Here is a 15,214-nt window from a genome sequence, read left to right on the forward strand (position 1 = left end):
GCCGACATAGCTATGCAGATCGGTTTGAAGAAGTATATAAAGAAACTGAAACGCGTGCTTTCCGACCGCGACAACGCCGACATCGGCGAGCTGGCCTCCCTGAGCCTGACGGACGCCATTTTGCCAGATTTAGAATCTACTTTGTCCTCGGTCGAGGTCCAGCACGTGCAAACATTGTTGAACATGGCGGAGAAGAAGTCTGCGTTCATGCAAAAAGAGAACACGCCGTGAATATTTTTTCTGTACGATATATGTTTGCTTACGCATGCGCCATTTTGTTCCGTAACTTCTGCGTAAATTGTGAAGAATTTGGAATAAATAAAAATCGAAACAAATACACTCTGTCCGCAAAGATATCTTCGAAACCGTTCTTTGATCTATGTTGTACCTTTGTTTTTTAATTTTACGAACTTTTATCAGAGAACTTCGGATAAGAAACGACGAGCATAGAAAAAGTATAGTCGAACAGATTCAGCACCTGTTACCGTTTTAATTAAGTCACCCGGATACTCGCGGTGTTATTTATGGCAATAACTTCGTCGCTCGGTGCCCGTTATTTGTGAAATATTACGTCATTCGAACAGAGTTATACAATATTCTATTTTATACGAAGCGAGATAACTTTTTTATTGAAAAATTACTACGATCGATATGAATATTTTGACCGCTTTGACCATTTATCGCATTGAACGTCGCGGTTCCTTGACTTTGCTGTTCAAAAATCCTTAATTTAAATAATATTTTTCATAATAACGACGGAGGGTATAAAAGACAGCGTAACAAAACAGTATGAAATGTTACGTTACCCTCTGTACAATAATAATAATCTACTGGTGGAGTGTCGATGAACCGAGCGATTCTTTATCAATTAAGAGTATGAGAATCGTTGAGAGAGCCCGACGACCCTTTGGTGATTTATACGATTCGTGTCCAGGACGGTCACCGTGTTGACAGCACGGCTATTAATAATGCATAGCAAGAAAGTGGAACAATGTCGACAACGAGTCGTAAACTGTCCGGGACGGCGTTGCGATTACGCTGCACGGGTGGAGCGTTTTCCGAGATGACGACACCCGCTTGCGGAAGATGAAGAAGAAGCAGGGACTACCCGTACTTCATGTAGCCTGCAATCTCGTTCAAGGTTTACGACGTGGCTGTTACCAGTCAGCCTTCTTCGCGACGTTTTTTACCGTCATTCCCACGGACCTACCATTTTTTCCTCCCTCGAGAAATTACGAGACTTTCGCTCGGACGATGGGGTGGTTCTTGGACAACACGGAACGACTTCATCGGTGGTTCTTAACCTATGGCTCACAGGCCCCAAAATGGGACCCTGGATAAATATTTCTGTTGGCTATTACAGTATTAAAATAATTTTATCTTTGAAGAAGGTTTGACCAAGAACAAGCGTCTAGCGTCTCGAATTCGTCGCTAAAGTTTAATCAAATATTTTATGAAACATCTTGTATAGATCCGCTATGAATAGCTGATTCGTTTCAATTTCTAACATTTGCCGAACTCTTTAGGGTCAGTGTATTCTTCATTGTTACGTTCTCTACCTTTACCTTTTCCCGCGTTTGATATAATATATTCCACTTTCTGGAGTTCTCACTTTACTTAACACATTCAGATTCAGCGTGCCTTTCTTATTACTTCCGCATACCTTATCCGTACCCTTGCTTCGTATTTCCTCTAATTTATACAAAAGTCTAAAGTTTCACGGTATATTCAACATTTTGGTGGCCGATGTTCCTTACGAAGTTCTAGTCATTCGATCGCGCTAAAAAGGACCACCCTATCGCACCTGGTATCTTTTCAAACGCAATTTCCACGACTAAGGTAAGGGGTCCCCTTGTTAGAAGAAATTTATGCCACCGCGCCGCGACTAGGAAACGAATTAGCCCCCATCGTAATTGATACAACGACCCGATGACGATAAAGAGTACACGGCTCCTCGTAGCTTGAATTCAGATGACGTTGATTAATATTCGCGCGGCCGTTTGCGGAAGAGCTGATTTATATTCTCGCGTCCGGGCGCAGTACGCAATTTCACTTCGGAGGGGTTTACGACGGGACCATTAGCAGCGATATTCGCGTCGCCCGATTTCTTGCCGTCGTTACAGGGCTCTCGCGACGCTGCAATTTCAGCCCCCTTCGAAACGGAACGCTTTTTTTCTCTTATTATCGATTAATGTATCCCCCGCGAGATCACCGAATGACCGAAATTACATTAGTATCGGTTGTATTCGAGTTACCACGCGGCTTACCGCAAATTGGACGAATCTGGAAGTCGCTGGTGGCTGAAGGCTGCTGTTTCGACGATCAATTGCATTAAACAAATTGTAATTCTCTGTCGTGATAAATTCGCCGTCAGAGCGTTCAGCGTGAATAATTTTCCACGGCGAATCGGAATGTAAAATCACAATGCATTACAGTCTGTAGAAATTGAATCGGTAAAGCTTTAAAAATCTCTATTGACAACTACTGCAAATATAGCAGTTCGTTTCGATGTCGCGTATTATTTTGTTCAATGATATTTCACAATCGGTCCATTTATTTTCGGAACTTTCACACGGCATTACAAAATGTTAGCGAGCATTTATTTCTATCGCCGGTCGCATAATGCCGCTAATTGCAAATGCCCCCCACGAAATGAATCGCTAACACGTGTTCAAGCACGAGCATAACCGCGTTTTATCGACCATCGAAAATTCCGCACTGTAAATAATTCCAATTACCCACGAGCCAGTAAAACAGAAATTGTACCATGCGTGAATTGCATCGATTAACTTTCAAAGCGTAATCGCACTGTGCTCGAAAATAATCTCTACCCATACATAACTCTCTTTCAACGCAACTTTTGTTGCAACAAATCGGTGCCATTCGACACGCCACGGATCTAACAAAGTACGTCGAATAATATTTATTTTATTGTCGAGTATAAATCGAGAACAGAACTGTAACAAAGTGCCGAATCTTTGATAGAAATTATTCCAATGTATACTCTATCTTTAATTCTTCAAATACCAAAGTATACTCGAAACAGTTCGATTCCGTTCGTTTGCAAAGTTTCTAAACGCGACCGGCCGTGTTGGAATTAATAAAAGAAGAGAGCACGAGGAGGGATTGAAACACCGAGGGTCGTATCTCGCGGGGATAAATCAGTTCGCGAAGGATTTAGGTATCCGTTTGATTTACGAACGACAATGGCTAATCGGATATCGATCGACGTTTAATGATTTACGATCAGAAAAAGGCTCGGAGTCATCGAACGCCGAGACTTTCGGTGTTTGTTGATTTCGAGGAGTCGGCCCCTTCGTGATACGAAATCGATATTCGATGAACGGTGTTGCATTCTATATTCGTGACGTGTATCTCGATGAATTATTTCTCGCTTTCCGCGGGGAACCGCCATTTTCCGGAAGAATTGTTATTTAGAGTTTAGCAGCGATTTGAATTCAAACCATCGCGTCAATATTATTAAATCGCAGAGGAGAATTATTTATACGATTCATTCTATTATGCGATAGAATTCTTTTTTTAGAATACCTGAATTCGAAGACCAAAACTTTGATTTTAAAATTTCTCTTAGTACGTATTTTCGTAACCCCGCTGAAATTCATGAATCTTACGCAAATTTATTTCCTTTAACGTTTCAGCTCGAGAATTATTTATTTTAGTTTCAAAGTGGAAAGTCTTGTCGTCCGTATAAATTTTTTTATTTCGCTCCATTTACTGAAATAACTTACGTGTACCCGAGCTCAAAATTCCATCGCGAATTGCAAAATATACGTTTTTACGCAACACGTTTTCTTTCGATTTGGTAAATTCAATTTTTCTATCAAAATAGAATCAACAATTGACCTTAACTGTCCGGCTAATGGGTACGTTTAGCTTGTTACGTATAATTCCGTAATTATTTCGAGCGATTCATTCGTTTTCCCTCTCGTAGGAACTCGAAACGGTCGTGAATCAATTTACCAAATGTCGCGCCGTTTAACGAGTATCTCGAGAAATCGTCCGAATACGTACTCGACGTTTAATTATTCTCAATTGACCGAAATTTCAAGAAATTCCAACAACGTATTCCAGAAATACTTTCAAAATTGACGCTCGTCCGTATTCAAATTGACTGCGTCGCGCTCTGTGTCAGGGTGATACCGTCATCGACGTCGCCTGACATACATTACACCATCTGGGAAAGTATTCCAGTAGCTTGGCCTGTGTGACGATAGACCCCGACATTCCGTTCTACTTATTTCTGATCGCGCGACATAAGACCCACGAACGATTCTAGTTAAACGAATACCAGAAACTATCGATAGGCCCTGATGAGACAATAACCAGTTCTTGGTGCGTCAATTGCCCACTAAAGATCGTTCTTCAATTACCCTATCGTCGAGCGGTTGACCAAAGAAATTTAACTTCTCGCGCCAACTTGACGACGAATACTTAGTTTGCAGGATATCCAAAGAAAATTAATACTTTGTTATACATATAAAGAGAATGTGGGTTCAGTGCGTGTCTGAGAATGATTCGAAAGAAAGGAGAGTGAATCATATTGCCGCGCGTAAAAGATAAGCTCTCGCGCGGCTGCGTCGTTTCCGTGTGCCTTCGGCGGCATCGTTTAATGTTTGACGGCGGGAAGAAAGGACTCCACGGGGACCCAGGTGGCCCATGACGATGCCATGGCGTTGCGGTAACAGACAATGTTGTCGTCGAGACGTGGACAAGCGTACCTACTTCGAAAGTACTTACTTTGAAAGACCCGATGTAATTTTCCTCTGACATAATTTTCCTATCGCGAGAGATAAAATATTTATATCTCTCTACCAAAGTTAATATCAGATTTACCGTTTTCCTTTTCGGTAAACGTTAATTTTCATCCGCGAACGGAACGAGAACCGACAGTGATTTATTTGATTAAAAATTCGAGGCAGCGTTTGCGGTAATTGATTGCACGTATTTTTTCGTAATTGCCCGGTATATTAGTTAGTTTCTCTTTAATACTTACAGCGTCGACAGTGAACGATGCGTGGATCTTTGAATAAAGCCTTATTACGTTCCTCGTTAGCGATGCGCGCGTAGCTTTTTCCCTCGTACTGTTACGTTATAGATTACTTCAACGTTCTAACGTTTTATTTATAACACATTATTGTATATGGATGGCTAGAAATTCTGTTCTACTCTGCTCGCTTTCCATTCTTTTATTATCTGTGCAGAATATGGTAGCATTTTAATCTAGACATGAAATAAGAACTGTAAATTTTTCGAAAGCGTTTTGAACAGCGAGAAGATTGGAAGCACTCGATTCTATCGCGACTCTTTATGCTCGCCGAGTATCCCGTAATCGTATTGAAAATCATAGCTCGTGGAACGGAGGCCTGGGTGAACCGTGGGCGCAAACGAGGCGTCGCTCTGTCTCATTAATCCGAAACAGAGGGTTCGTGAACGTGACGACGATCGAACCACGATCGATCGAGTTCTCGTTGCGTCGCTCGACAGACGCCCGTGACAGGCTCGTTTCAAATAATTCGCCCGTCTGTTCGCAGATCGACACACGAGACAGTATCAGCTGCAGCAACTGCGGGGACAACGCCAGCAACAGCAACAGCAGCAGCAGCTATCCTCGAGGACCGATCACGTAGCTTCCCCGACGATCCATTACGGCAGAGGCCGTGTCGAGACTAGAATACTGCCACGACGTAAATGCTGCGCGTAAGATCATTCGACGCGGCATAACGCGGCGCCAACGTCAACCTATGCCAGCGCGTCTCGTCCTTTGAACCGCAGATCGAACAAATTTCGTTCCTTGACGACAGTATTTTATCCCAACCCTGGGCAAACCTCATCGCGATAAATGTATACCCACTGTCAGAAATATACGAAAATGTTTTTCAAAAATTTCGAATCAATTACTACATATAACGATTGTTCCGCCAATAACCGTGTAGTCGATGCGACGCTGAACACAACAAAGAAACATGCGATCAAGCGATCAAAATATATTTGAAGAATTTTCAATTTTCTAATCCTGGAAAGTTCACTTTCAATAGAAGTGGTGTGGTGGGGGTGAGGGATGTTCGCGGACGTTGAGTTGTCAGTGGTAAAGGATCGGGCTGCTGGTCGTGCCACAACGAGCCGCAATAACCGAAAGTAATTTAACTGTCGAAGAAAGGCCGGTCTGCGGCTCGCGCATAAATTATGTCAAGAGTTCCCCGTTCGACAGTCGAGGGCATAATGAACGGAACAGGAATGGGGGAGGAAAAAGGCGTTACCAGTTCGTTCCTCGCTTTAATTAAGTCTAATTAAAGCCGATCGATTTCGCGCGAGCGGACGAGTCGACCGCCGAGATCCGCTGGATCCCCAGATCCCGAGATCTCGAGATCCAGCCGATATTTCTTCTGTCGTTGAATGGCGCCGATCGATAGTGATCTTTGCCTTTTAACCCTTACCGAGAAAACCGGCAAGCTGGGAAGCGATGGAAGATAGGTAACGAAAGACGTTCGTCGATTGAAATTTATGGAAGACGTTGGACGATCGGTAACGAACCATGCAACGATATTGTTTAATATTAATTTTAAAGCGTCGATTTATTAAAATATCTTCCACGTTTAAGCTTTCGAACACCACCGCTTCATCGAGCAACAACTTCTACCTTTGCAATTCCAACGAAATTCGTTTAAATCTCGCGAAGGGGTTAATCTGCAAAGATCACGAATCGAAAGATACTTTACGAGAAAATATATTAATTAGACTGTACATTCGTAGGACGTTAAAACTGCCATACAATAAATTGCCATCCAGCACTGCCTTTTAATCGCGTAAGATCGAAACAGGAGCTCGGAGGAGGAATTGTTCAGGCTTCTATTTTTTTTAGTCTTATTTTTTTGTAAAAAATATATATACATACATACATACATATATTTGATATATAAATTTTATACATTTATTGTAACGTCGTGCGACGATAATCGATCGTTAATTTTTAACAATGATATGCGAGTGGCGTGGAGGGATATCAATGAATAATAAACAAAACTTCACTTACCCTATATGTCTGGTCTTTTTTATCAATTACCTGGCCCTACGAAAATTAGTGGTAAAGCACTTGCGACACACCAAAACGCAAAATGTCTATTTCTTTCTCTAAATTGATTAAATTAAATACTTTGCCTCCGTAGACGGATTCCTATCATGGGTGTGTAGTCCCCATAGAAGGCATTGAATGCCAGCCGTGAATGCTTGATGGAATAATTGGCTATCGTTACCTCCAGGGATATTGACTGCGTTGGGCTGCGTCTATTGTCAGCTAGTATGCCAGTAAATTTGCGAGAAACAAGGATACGGAGGAACGTGTAATTTCCTCGAACCTCGCTGAACGATAATGAACAAACTATCGGTAAAAGGATCGATCGATCATCCGGGAAGGAACGAAACCAATCCACAAGCACATTTATCGATACGTTCACTGTCATTCCAGTTTCTCGTATCCATAAATATCTTCATTTTCTCGAATTAGAACGTGACAATTGTAAACGATGATTCGACAGTGCCTGTTATTTTATTCTGTGCGAGCATGAATCATTGATTTTATTGAAAGCGAACCTATCTTTGTTACCAGACAATCGATAAACTGTTTATATCATCGATGTTGAATCAATGACTTGGACGCGTTCTTCATTGCTTCCTCTTTATTGCCACTTGATGGTTTTATTGAATCTACTTGTCGCCTAGTGGACGACAAGAAAATGGTTTCTTTAGAACATCACGAGCAATGCAGTCAGTTTTAAAGTTTAAAAAGCATTTGTCGAACGTTTGGAATATATTATTTCATTGGAACATTGGTATTTGAAACACCTGATAACTTCGTGATGTTCTCGACGCTTCTTAAACCGTCTGTATATCGTTATCTTTGATTTGGAATAAAGGGGAGTCGCTTCGGGTGACCCGATTTAACTGCATTAGACGAAACAACAATAAGCAGAATCTAGTCCGCCGATATAAGCTGTCTGTTAAGGTATCCCCCGTGACTCACTCTACTGGTTCGCGTCTCCTTAATAGCCTATTGTCTAGCTAGGTGCTTATTAAATATTCAGTACCTTCGCGACAATATTATTCGGTAAAGGAGAAGTCTGGGGATGACAGAAACGTCACGACACCGACAAACGTGCGCTAATTAACACGACGAGCTCTCATCGGCCATGAATGCGAAAATATATACCATGCTTGCGTTTGCTTCTAATTTCTAATCGAGCCATGAAACATTTCGATAGATCGATAACCGAAACAATTGAATTATTTTATAAAAAAAGGAACACGATTATCATTATCGTGGTGATTGCAGCCCCAACGATAAAAGACACATTTCCTTTCTACGCGTAGCAAGTTTCTTGAAAATCGGTTCATTAGTATCGAAGCTTTTAGAGACACCGGCTCGGAAAAAGTAGTTTCGAGAAAAACAGCATGAAAGTTCGACAGTGTGACGCGACCGTTCCACCCGCGCAAGTAATTGTGTTCGCTAATAAAATTCACCGATTAGCATAATCACATCACGTCCTTCGTTAGATGAGAATAAGAATACCAAAAAATAAGTCGCCTCCGCGTTAAATCTTCAAGCTGGCATCTCGAGTTCGCCGAACGCTTCGATTTTTAACTGCACGCGTTTACATTTTAAGTATTTTACCCATTTACATATTTTAAACGATAACCCAATATTCTATACGACGCTTGCAGTTTACTTTTAACTTGCAAGTAAATTAAAACAACACGATCCAGAGGCACGGAGAAATACATATATTTACCCGATGTTCCGACCAACTTACTGGCCCCTCGAGATGCATTAACGCGCACAGTACTTGTACCGTAACACAGAATGAATGAAACATAATTCTTCGAAAAACTCCACACGGTTCAAATATAGATGCCATTATAAGGTTTCATCGAACCGACGCCATTGCTCGAAAATGAAAATAAATTTCAGAAAGAGAACATAATCAAAATGAAACAACCATACACTCGACGAACGGCACGTGTATTTTTCATGTGATTTTATTCATAATTTTGAACGTTTCCTTTTACCATCGCGAAAAATCAGAAACAAAACGCATCGTTTCGCGATGTCGAAGCGTTCGTGTTGATTTTTCGGAAAGTTAATTGTCGTATCAGTGACCGTGTTTTTTTTATTTATACACTGGTCTGATTTTCAATCCATCGCTTGTTTATATTTATTTTCAGGTACGAGTAAAAAGGGATATAGAATACGCACACTTTCAAAGATATTTTTAGAAAAGAATTCGTTCGATTTTCTGTAAACATCGTCCGTTTAATACGTATTTTACACAGTGGTTATGGATGCACATACAAACCAATCGATTCGATGGATAAATAAATAAAACTTAGTCGACGTAATAAATAGTAATAAATTTAACAAAATCGGCGATTCAAAATTCAGAGGTATCGTAACTGACGAGAAACGTAGAAATGCGTGGTACGCGTGTCGTGTGGATCTTGTAAACTAAACATACTTACTTTGCCATCGCTTGCAACAAACGTAGTCTAAAACGTACAATTACACAATTCGTCGTCAGGTTGTTAAACAATTTACATACACGATGGCCGCTACAATCAACGCGACCGTTCGAAAAGAAAATATAATATATATCAGTTTGTAACATTTGTCGTTTAACTAATATACGTAGTTTTACATGATCCGACTGTTATACGTAATAGTCACAACGTAGTGCTATTGGATGTATTGTTCTTCGATAATTATTCAGGAAATAATATTAATTTACTTAATTTACTTAGAAACGTTGTACAGTAGAACATTTATTATCCGATCGTACTTTTCATTTATTCGTTCATCCAAACAACGACACCGTTTGTATTGCTAGTAAAGAATATCTGATTTTCTATTTATTTAGTTTGTTTGTTTTGTACGTCCCTTTAACGTCGTTCAATGTCATATTTTCACTGCTTCTCTCATACGGGCTCGCGTACAAGACACAAAGTTTTTCGTTAAAATTTTCGTAGAATATTATTTGTGCTTTAAACGATGAATTCGAACACTGTTCAACCGTGTAGCTAAGAAGCTAGAAGCTGTTCAGTTCGTAGGCGGGCAGCCAACAAATGATACGCGTTCGAAAACGAATCAGGAGCGTGTAATTCGGAGAGAGTCGAAGATTACATTTGCGCGTTAAACCGTAAATGTAAATCGGCGGGAATTAAAGACCCGTGGCGCTTAACCCGTTGATCGGCGCCCGTTCGGCGAAACGCGTAACACGTAAGTACATCGACTCAGCGTGGCTTTGATGTTCGCGAACTTTGTAATTTCCATAAATCCGGTTCGGTTCCAGAAACGGATACCAGAACCGCCCTTTACACGATCACGGACAAGACTAAAACTATCGTTGTTTCCGGCTGTCTGGTGCAACGCGCGCCCGGCGAAGCGTTCAATTTCGAAATTAATCGCGGAGCGGTTTCGCGAGCCCCGTAGAAACATCGTCGAAACACCGAGGGATCGATCGATCCTCGACTTCCATCGAATCGGATCCAAGCTCTGTTCGACGTCCACCAGCAGCCAACCCCCGATCGCTGTACCGTGAAAAGAAACGAATGCAAAATTCGCGAGGGCGCGCCACAATGCATGCAAATGATCCGTCCATCCTCGTTTCGAACGGGGCCCTGTAACCGACGAGACTCGTTCGCGTAAATGACAACTAGCGGGCGGGCACGAGATTTGCATAAAAATTCACCGATAGATTATCTCGGTGCACGTAGAGGAGGAGGCGTTCGAAACGGACCACCCCTGAATAACGAGTTTACCCGCCTGCCGATAGACGAAAACACTTTGGACAAATGCCGCGTCGAGGGGGAGGACGTAACGCGCGATGTCAATCATTTGGAACAGACCGGAGGCTCGATTATACGAGATAATTGTGGACAGACACTGGACCCGGATAATCGAAAACTCGGATAATATGAAAGGATCGATGGATGTTTAGAAATCGTGGAAAATTAAATCGTGTTTCGATTTAATTGTACAGGGCGGTCCATGCGGTATGTATCTCTCTATCTACAAATTCTATTTTCAACGTATTTAAAAAAGAAAGTTGAAGATTAATATAAAATAATGTAAATATAGAAGGATCGATCCGAGAGAAGCGTGTATTCTATTGTACGAAAATTTCCTTAGGTCGAATAATCTTGTTAGTACGGATAATGGAGGTTCTACCGTACATGGGTCGTGCGTGCAAATTGCCATCGACGTTTCCCTTCTTTCGTCCTTGGCAACGCGGACACGACAGTCACGATCGACGCTTGGAAACACGTAATTTCCGTAGACCGTTCGCGTATTGTCCGGAAATTCCTAGATCTCCGCGAGCGTGTCGATCGTGATCGCTGTAACGCCGGTGGATCGAGGCCCCCCCCACCGTCAAATCCAGGATAAATTCAGTTCGCTGTGTGCGGGCCGCGTGTAGCCGCGGCGAAGAAAGACGAGATGGAAAACGCGAAAGCGCAACGGGGAAACCTGTGGATCGTCGAGAGCCACCCGGAAAATCAACCGCGAGTACATCGGACCAGACGCTCGAACAAAACGCGCGTCGAGTATATTTCAAATTCACATATACTTATTTTTACTTCTATACATTTCTTTTCTCTCGTTTCTGAATTTTCGAGCACATGCAAGTTTCGTACAATAAAATAAAATACGTGACATTGGAAGTTAATAACTTTCAATATTACATAATCCATTATTAACTTCTCATTCCGTCGAACCGTAATTGTTAATCTTATTTTTATATTTCAACAAAATAAACGGACGTCCTACTTGAAACGTTTATCGAATCGTGGACCGGTATCTCTCTTAATAACGAGTTAAATCAAGTCGAAGTATATTTATTCGGATACTCTGGAAGATGACGATTCCCCGGTAAAATGCAATACTCGTAGGTACAAACATACGCTCGCGAATGTAGCGCGGAAAGATATCCGTGTCTCGTCCGCGTTTAACCTTCCGGATAAAACGGAATCCATTACACACGCTGAAGGGTGGGTGCGCACGACTCTAGAGCATTTCCATTTATATTACCTTATCGTTATTCTTCCACCTCGCTACCTTTACTCCACCACCACCACCACCACCACCACCACCACCACCACCACCACCACCACCCCCGTCCCATTTTTACCTGGATTTCCTTTTCTGCACCGTTTCTTCTCTTTTCCTCCCCTCTAACCTTTCCCTCCCCCCCTACGGCGGTCGCTTGATCGTGGTTGCCAGGACTCACTCCTGCCGGAGGACCACGGTGAACACGCACTTGCTCGACCAGCCGGCCTCGTCGGTGGCTTCGTACTCTATCCTGTGCCCGCCAAAGTCAAAACGTCGCCCAGGACTCTGAAACATGCGGGCAAAACGTGCTCGAACGATCAAACCCCTGAACGATCTCCAAAGCTACGGAAGCTACGACGATCCTGCTTCCTCGATGCAACCTGAAACCTTCGTTACCGCATGGATCTTTTACTTTTACCGTACTTGTACAGAAGCGTTCCATAGAGTTGCTCATCCAATGAATAGAGTAGTTCATGCTTTTGTGTAACAAAATCTAGATTGAGATTTCGATCTTGAGCAGAGGCCAATCTTCGCGTGATTGTGCCATCGGACGAGGAAAGCAAATGGGATCAACGAAATAAACAACGATCGAATCTCGTATCAGATGCTCCCGACGCGACGGTTCAAACTTCAAAGACGATGCCGCGCGCCTATCGATGTATTAATTACCAATGAAAATTAACAAATTAACACATTAAAAACTGTATTGCCACCCGTATATATTTCGCTAAAGAGTGATAACGAAACTATCAAAATGGCACGAACTACTTGAAATGATTTTTCTACTTTCAAACGCCACGCTCTTGTACATTGGGTTTTTGTCAGAATTTGATATCTTTGGAACGTCTGCAGGGTGCGGCAAGAGATTTAGAATTCTCCGCGAAGGTAAAACGTGTACAGTATTTATTTGACAGTCTCATATTCTATGTACAATGCGCCGCGAAACGTGACTTGCCATGGAGAAGCAGTTGGTAAACAAAATTGTTACGCTATATTTGCATGGAAACATAGATCGTTTTCTGTGTAAACTTTGGGTAATTTAAATTCTCGGCAAACTTTCCGCAGTTTACACGAGCGATTCGAACCAATGCGTAAATCGAATCAACATTCAAAGCGCAGCTTTCTCGTTGCAACAAAAAAATTCAAACAATCAATGAAACGATCTAAACTATATTGTAGTTGATAGAAAAATGTTTAGAACGTATATACACGTCGCTCGAATGCAAAGGTTTAACGTAATGGCGCGTTTTCAGGTTCAAGTATGAGAATATTGAAACGAATTCTGATGGGACTGTTGGGAAAAGCTAAGCGCCTCGAGTTTCCATTCTAATGAAATTTTCTTAAATATTCTTCTCCGCTGGCCACGCGAAACTACCGCGAAATTCCGAAGGAAAAAATTCTTCAGGACTAATTTTACTCGAGGAGAAGCATTTCTGAACTGCGGTTCCCGTATGCATGTCTACCTCCTGGTGTCTTACTTTTTCCTAACGTTTCTTCTTTCTTCCACAATTTCCCTCCCTTTCTAAGGTTTTCTTCCGAGCGATATGAAATTACCGCCATATTTGACGACGAGTTCTCATCTGTATTTTCATCCACTCGATTCCAGCAATGTAATTAAACGAATCTCCACCCTGTAGTGTCCTTTAACGTCAACATTCGTAATATTGCATTTGTTCCACTAATTCTTTAATATTCGTAACAAAATGATTCGATGGAAAAGTTTCAATCCACTACAGTTTGGTCAGGTCATTAAAGTCCTGGAATATTTCGTACATTTTCAGATATTCGTGAACGCTTTGTGAAATACATTCGCCCCGTGGAACGCATTATCGAAATAGCAAAATTTGTGCAAAGTTAATGATCACAGCGTGCAATTTTCACACTGATCAGGATTCATGCATCCATTAAGCACGGACGAATATTTTATGCCATTACACAATTATCCAGGATAAAATATAGAAAACCAGTAATCTACGGTAATTATTAATAAGCTATGAAACTGTCTACGAGCAATATGCGTGCGAATTATTACCTTTACGGGGAAAAAATGTCTGTATGAAAATGATGTATGTCTTCTATGCTTATTTTGAAATTAACTTTAAATCGACTTAGAAATACGTTCTTGAACGATGAACTGTTACAGCTGCGCGTAACATGCACAATTATTTCCATGCTACCAAGCACACTGTAACGAACATGACACACATTCGACGATCCCAACGTCGAATCGAACATCGTTCAGATATTACATACTTTATAATCAACACTGACCTCGTTGCTTCTAATCTGGGTCACCTTCACATTGTCCGTGAAAATTGGCTCGGTCCACGTGATCGCTGACCCATTTTTCCCGATGACCTCTATGTCGTTTGGACAGTCTTTGACTTTGGGCGCTTCGCCGCCTGAAATCGAACAAATCTAATCAAAAGACTTTGAACTCGAACTTGTTCCGGGCGGCTCCTGCGTTTCCGGAATCATCGAAATCAACTCCAGGAATATTCGACGTCGACTTCCATGATTTCACGCAGGACATATTCGTACACCTGGAATTCAAGGGTTGTCGTGCTCGTTTTCGTGAACAAAAATGTCTCAAAATTCGAGATAAAGAAAGAAAAAAGGCTAGCCTACCGGGTAGAGAACGTGAAACTGCACAAGTATCGTATACGCGAAAATAAGCTAAAATCTTCTCGCGCGATATAAACTGGGCCGTGAAAGGGCACGAATTACAGCTGCGAACATCCTTCCTTCTCGACGCGAATAAAAACATAGATTCGAGGAAATATCGAGAATTTGGCGGGTAAATGGTTCGGCGGTTGATAACAAGAATCAGTCAGGCATTTAGCAGGATCAGTCGAATAATCTAATTTGCGGGTCGAGGGCCAGCGATCCGTAGATTATATAGCATTGTGGCGAACCCTATCCCGGAAACGCATTTAATTAAAGCGTCGGCTGGCTTTCCAGGAGACGGAGGGAACTTCTTTGAGCCGCAATGCAAAATTTGCATACGACGACTGCGCTAGACCGAGGAGTGTGCCTTCGAGCGAACCGTGTTTCGCCCCTGCGTCTTGGCACCGGGACGGAACGCGACGCGAAAATACG

The 15,214-nt window shown here is 42.0% G+C and overlaps 2 protein-coding genes across 3 annotated transcripts in view; one reads left to right on the forward strand and one right to left on the reverse strand.

The window, feature by feature from the left end:
- Window positions 1-5,934, forward strand: part of LOC122402879 (fibrillin-2-like) — a 67,537-nt gene extending 61,603 nt beyond the window's left edge. Inside the window, exon 21 of the mRNA XM_043406037.1 lies at window positions 5,553-5,934. Coding sequence (XP_043261972.1) covers window positions 5,553-5,722 — 170 coding nt within the window. The 3' untranslated portion in view covers window positions 5,723-5,934. The remainder of the gene's footprint in view (window positions 1-5,552) is intronic.
- A 6,342-nt stretch (window positions 5,935-12,276) lies between these two features.
- The window catches only part of LOC122402915, a 43,303-nt gene continuing 40,365 nt past the window's right edge, over window positions 12,277-15,214 (reverse strand). For both annotated transcript variants that reach the window (XM_043406105.1, XM_043406104.1), the window contains 2 exons: window positions 14,387-14,517; window positions 12,277-12,400 (listed from right to left, as the gene is read on the reverse strand). In XM_043406105.1, coding sequence (XP_043262040.1) covers window positions 12,290-12,400; window positions 14,387-14,517 — 242 coding nt within the window. In that variant the 3' untranslated portion in view covers window positions 12,277-12,289. The remainder of the gene's footprint in view (window positions 12,401-14,386; window positions 14,518-15,214) is intronic.

The sequence above is a fragment of the Colletes gigas genome, unplaced genomic scaffold (assembly GCF_013123115.1).
Source record: "Colletes gigas isolate AHSC1104 unplaced genomic scaffold, ASM1312311v1 Colletes_gigas_Sc00041, whole genome shotgun sequence".
In the NCBI taxonomy this organism is placed as follows: Eukaryota; Metazoa; Arthropoda; class Insecta; order Hymenoptera; family Colletidae; genus Colletes; species Colletes gigas.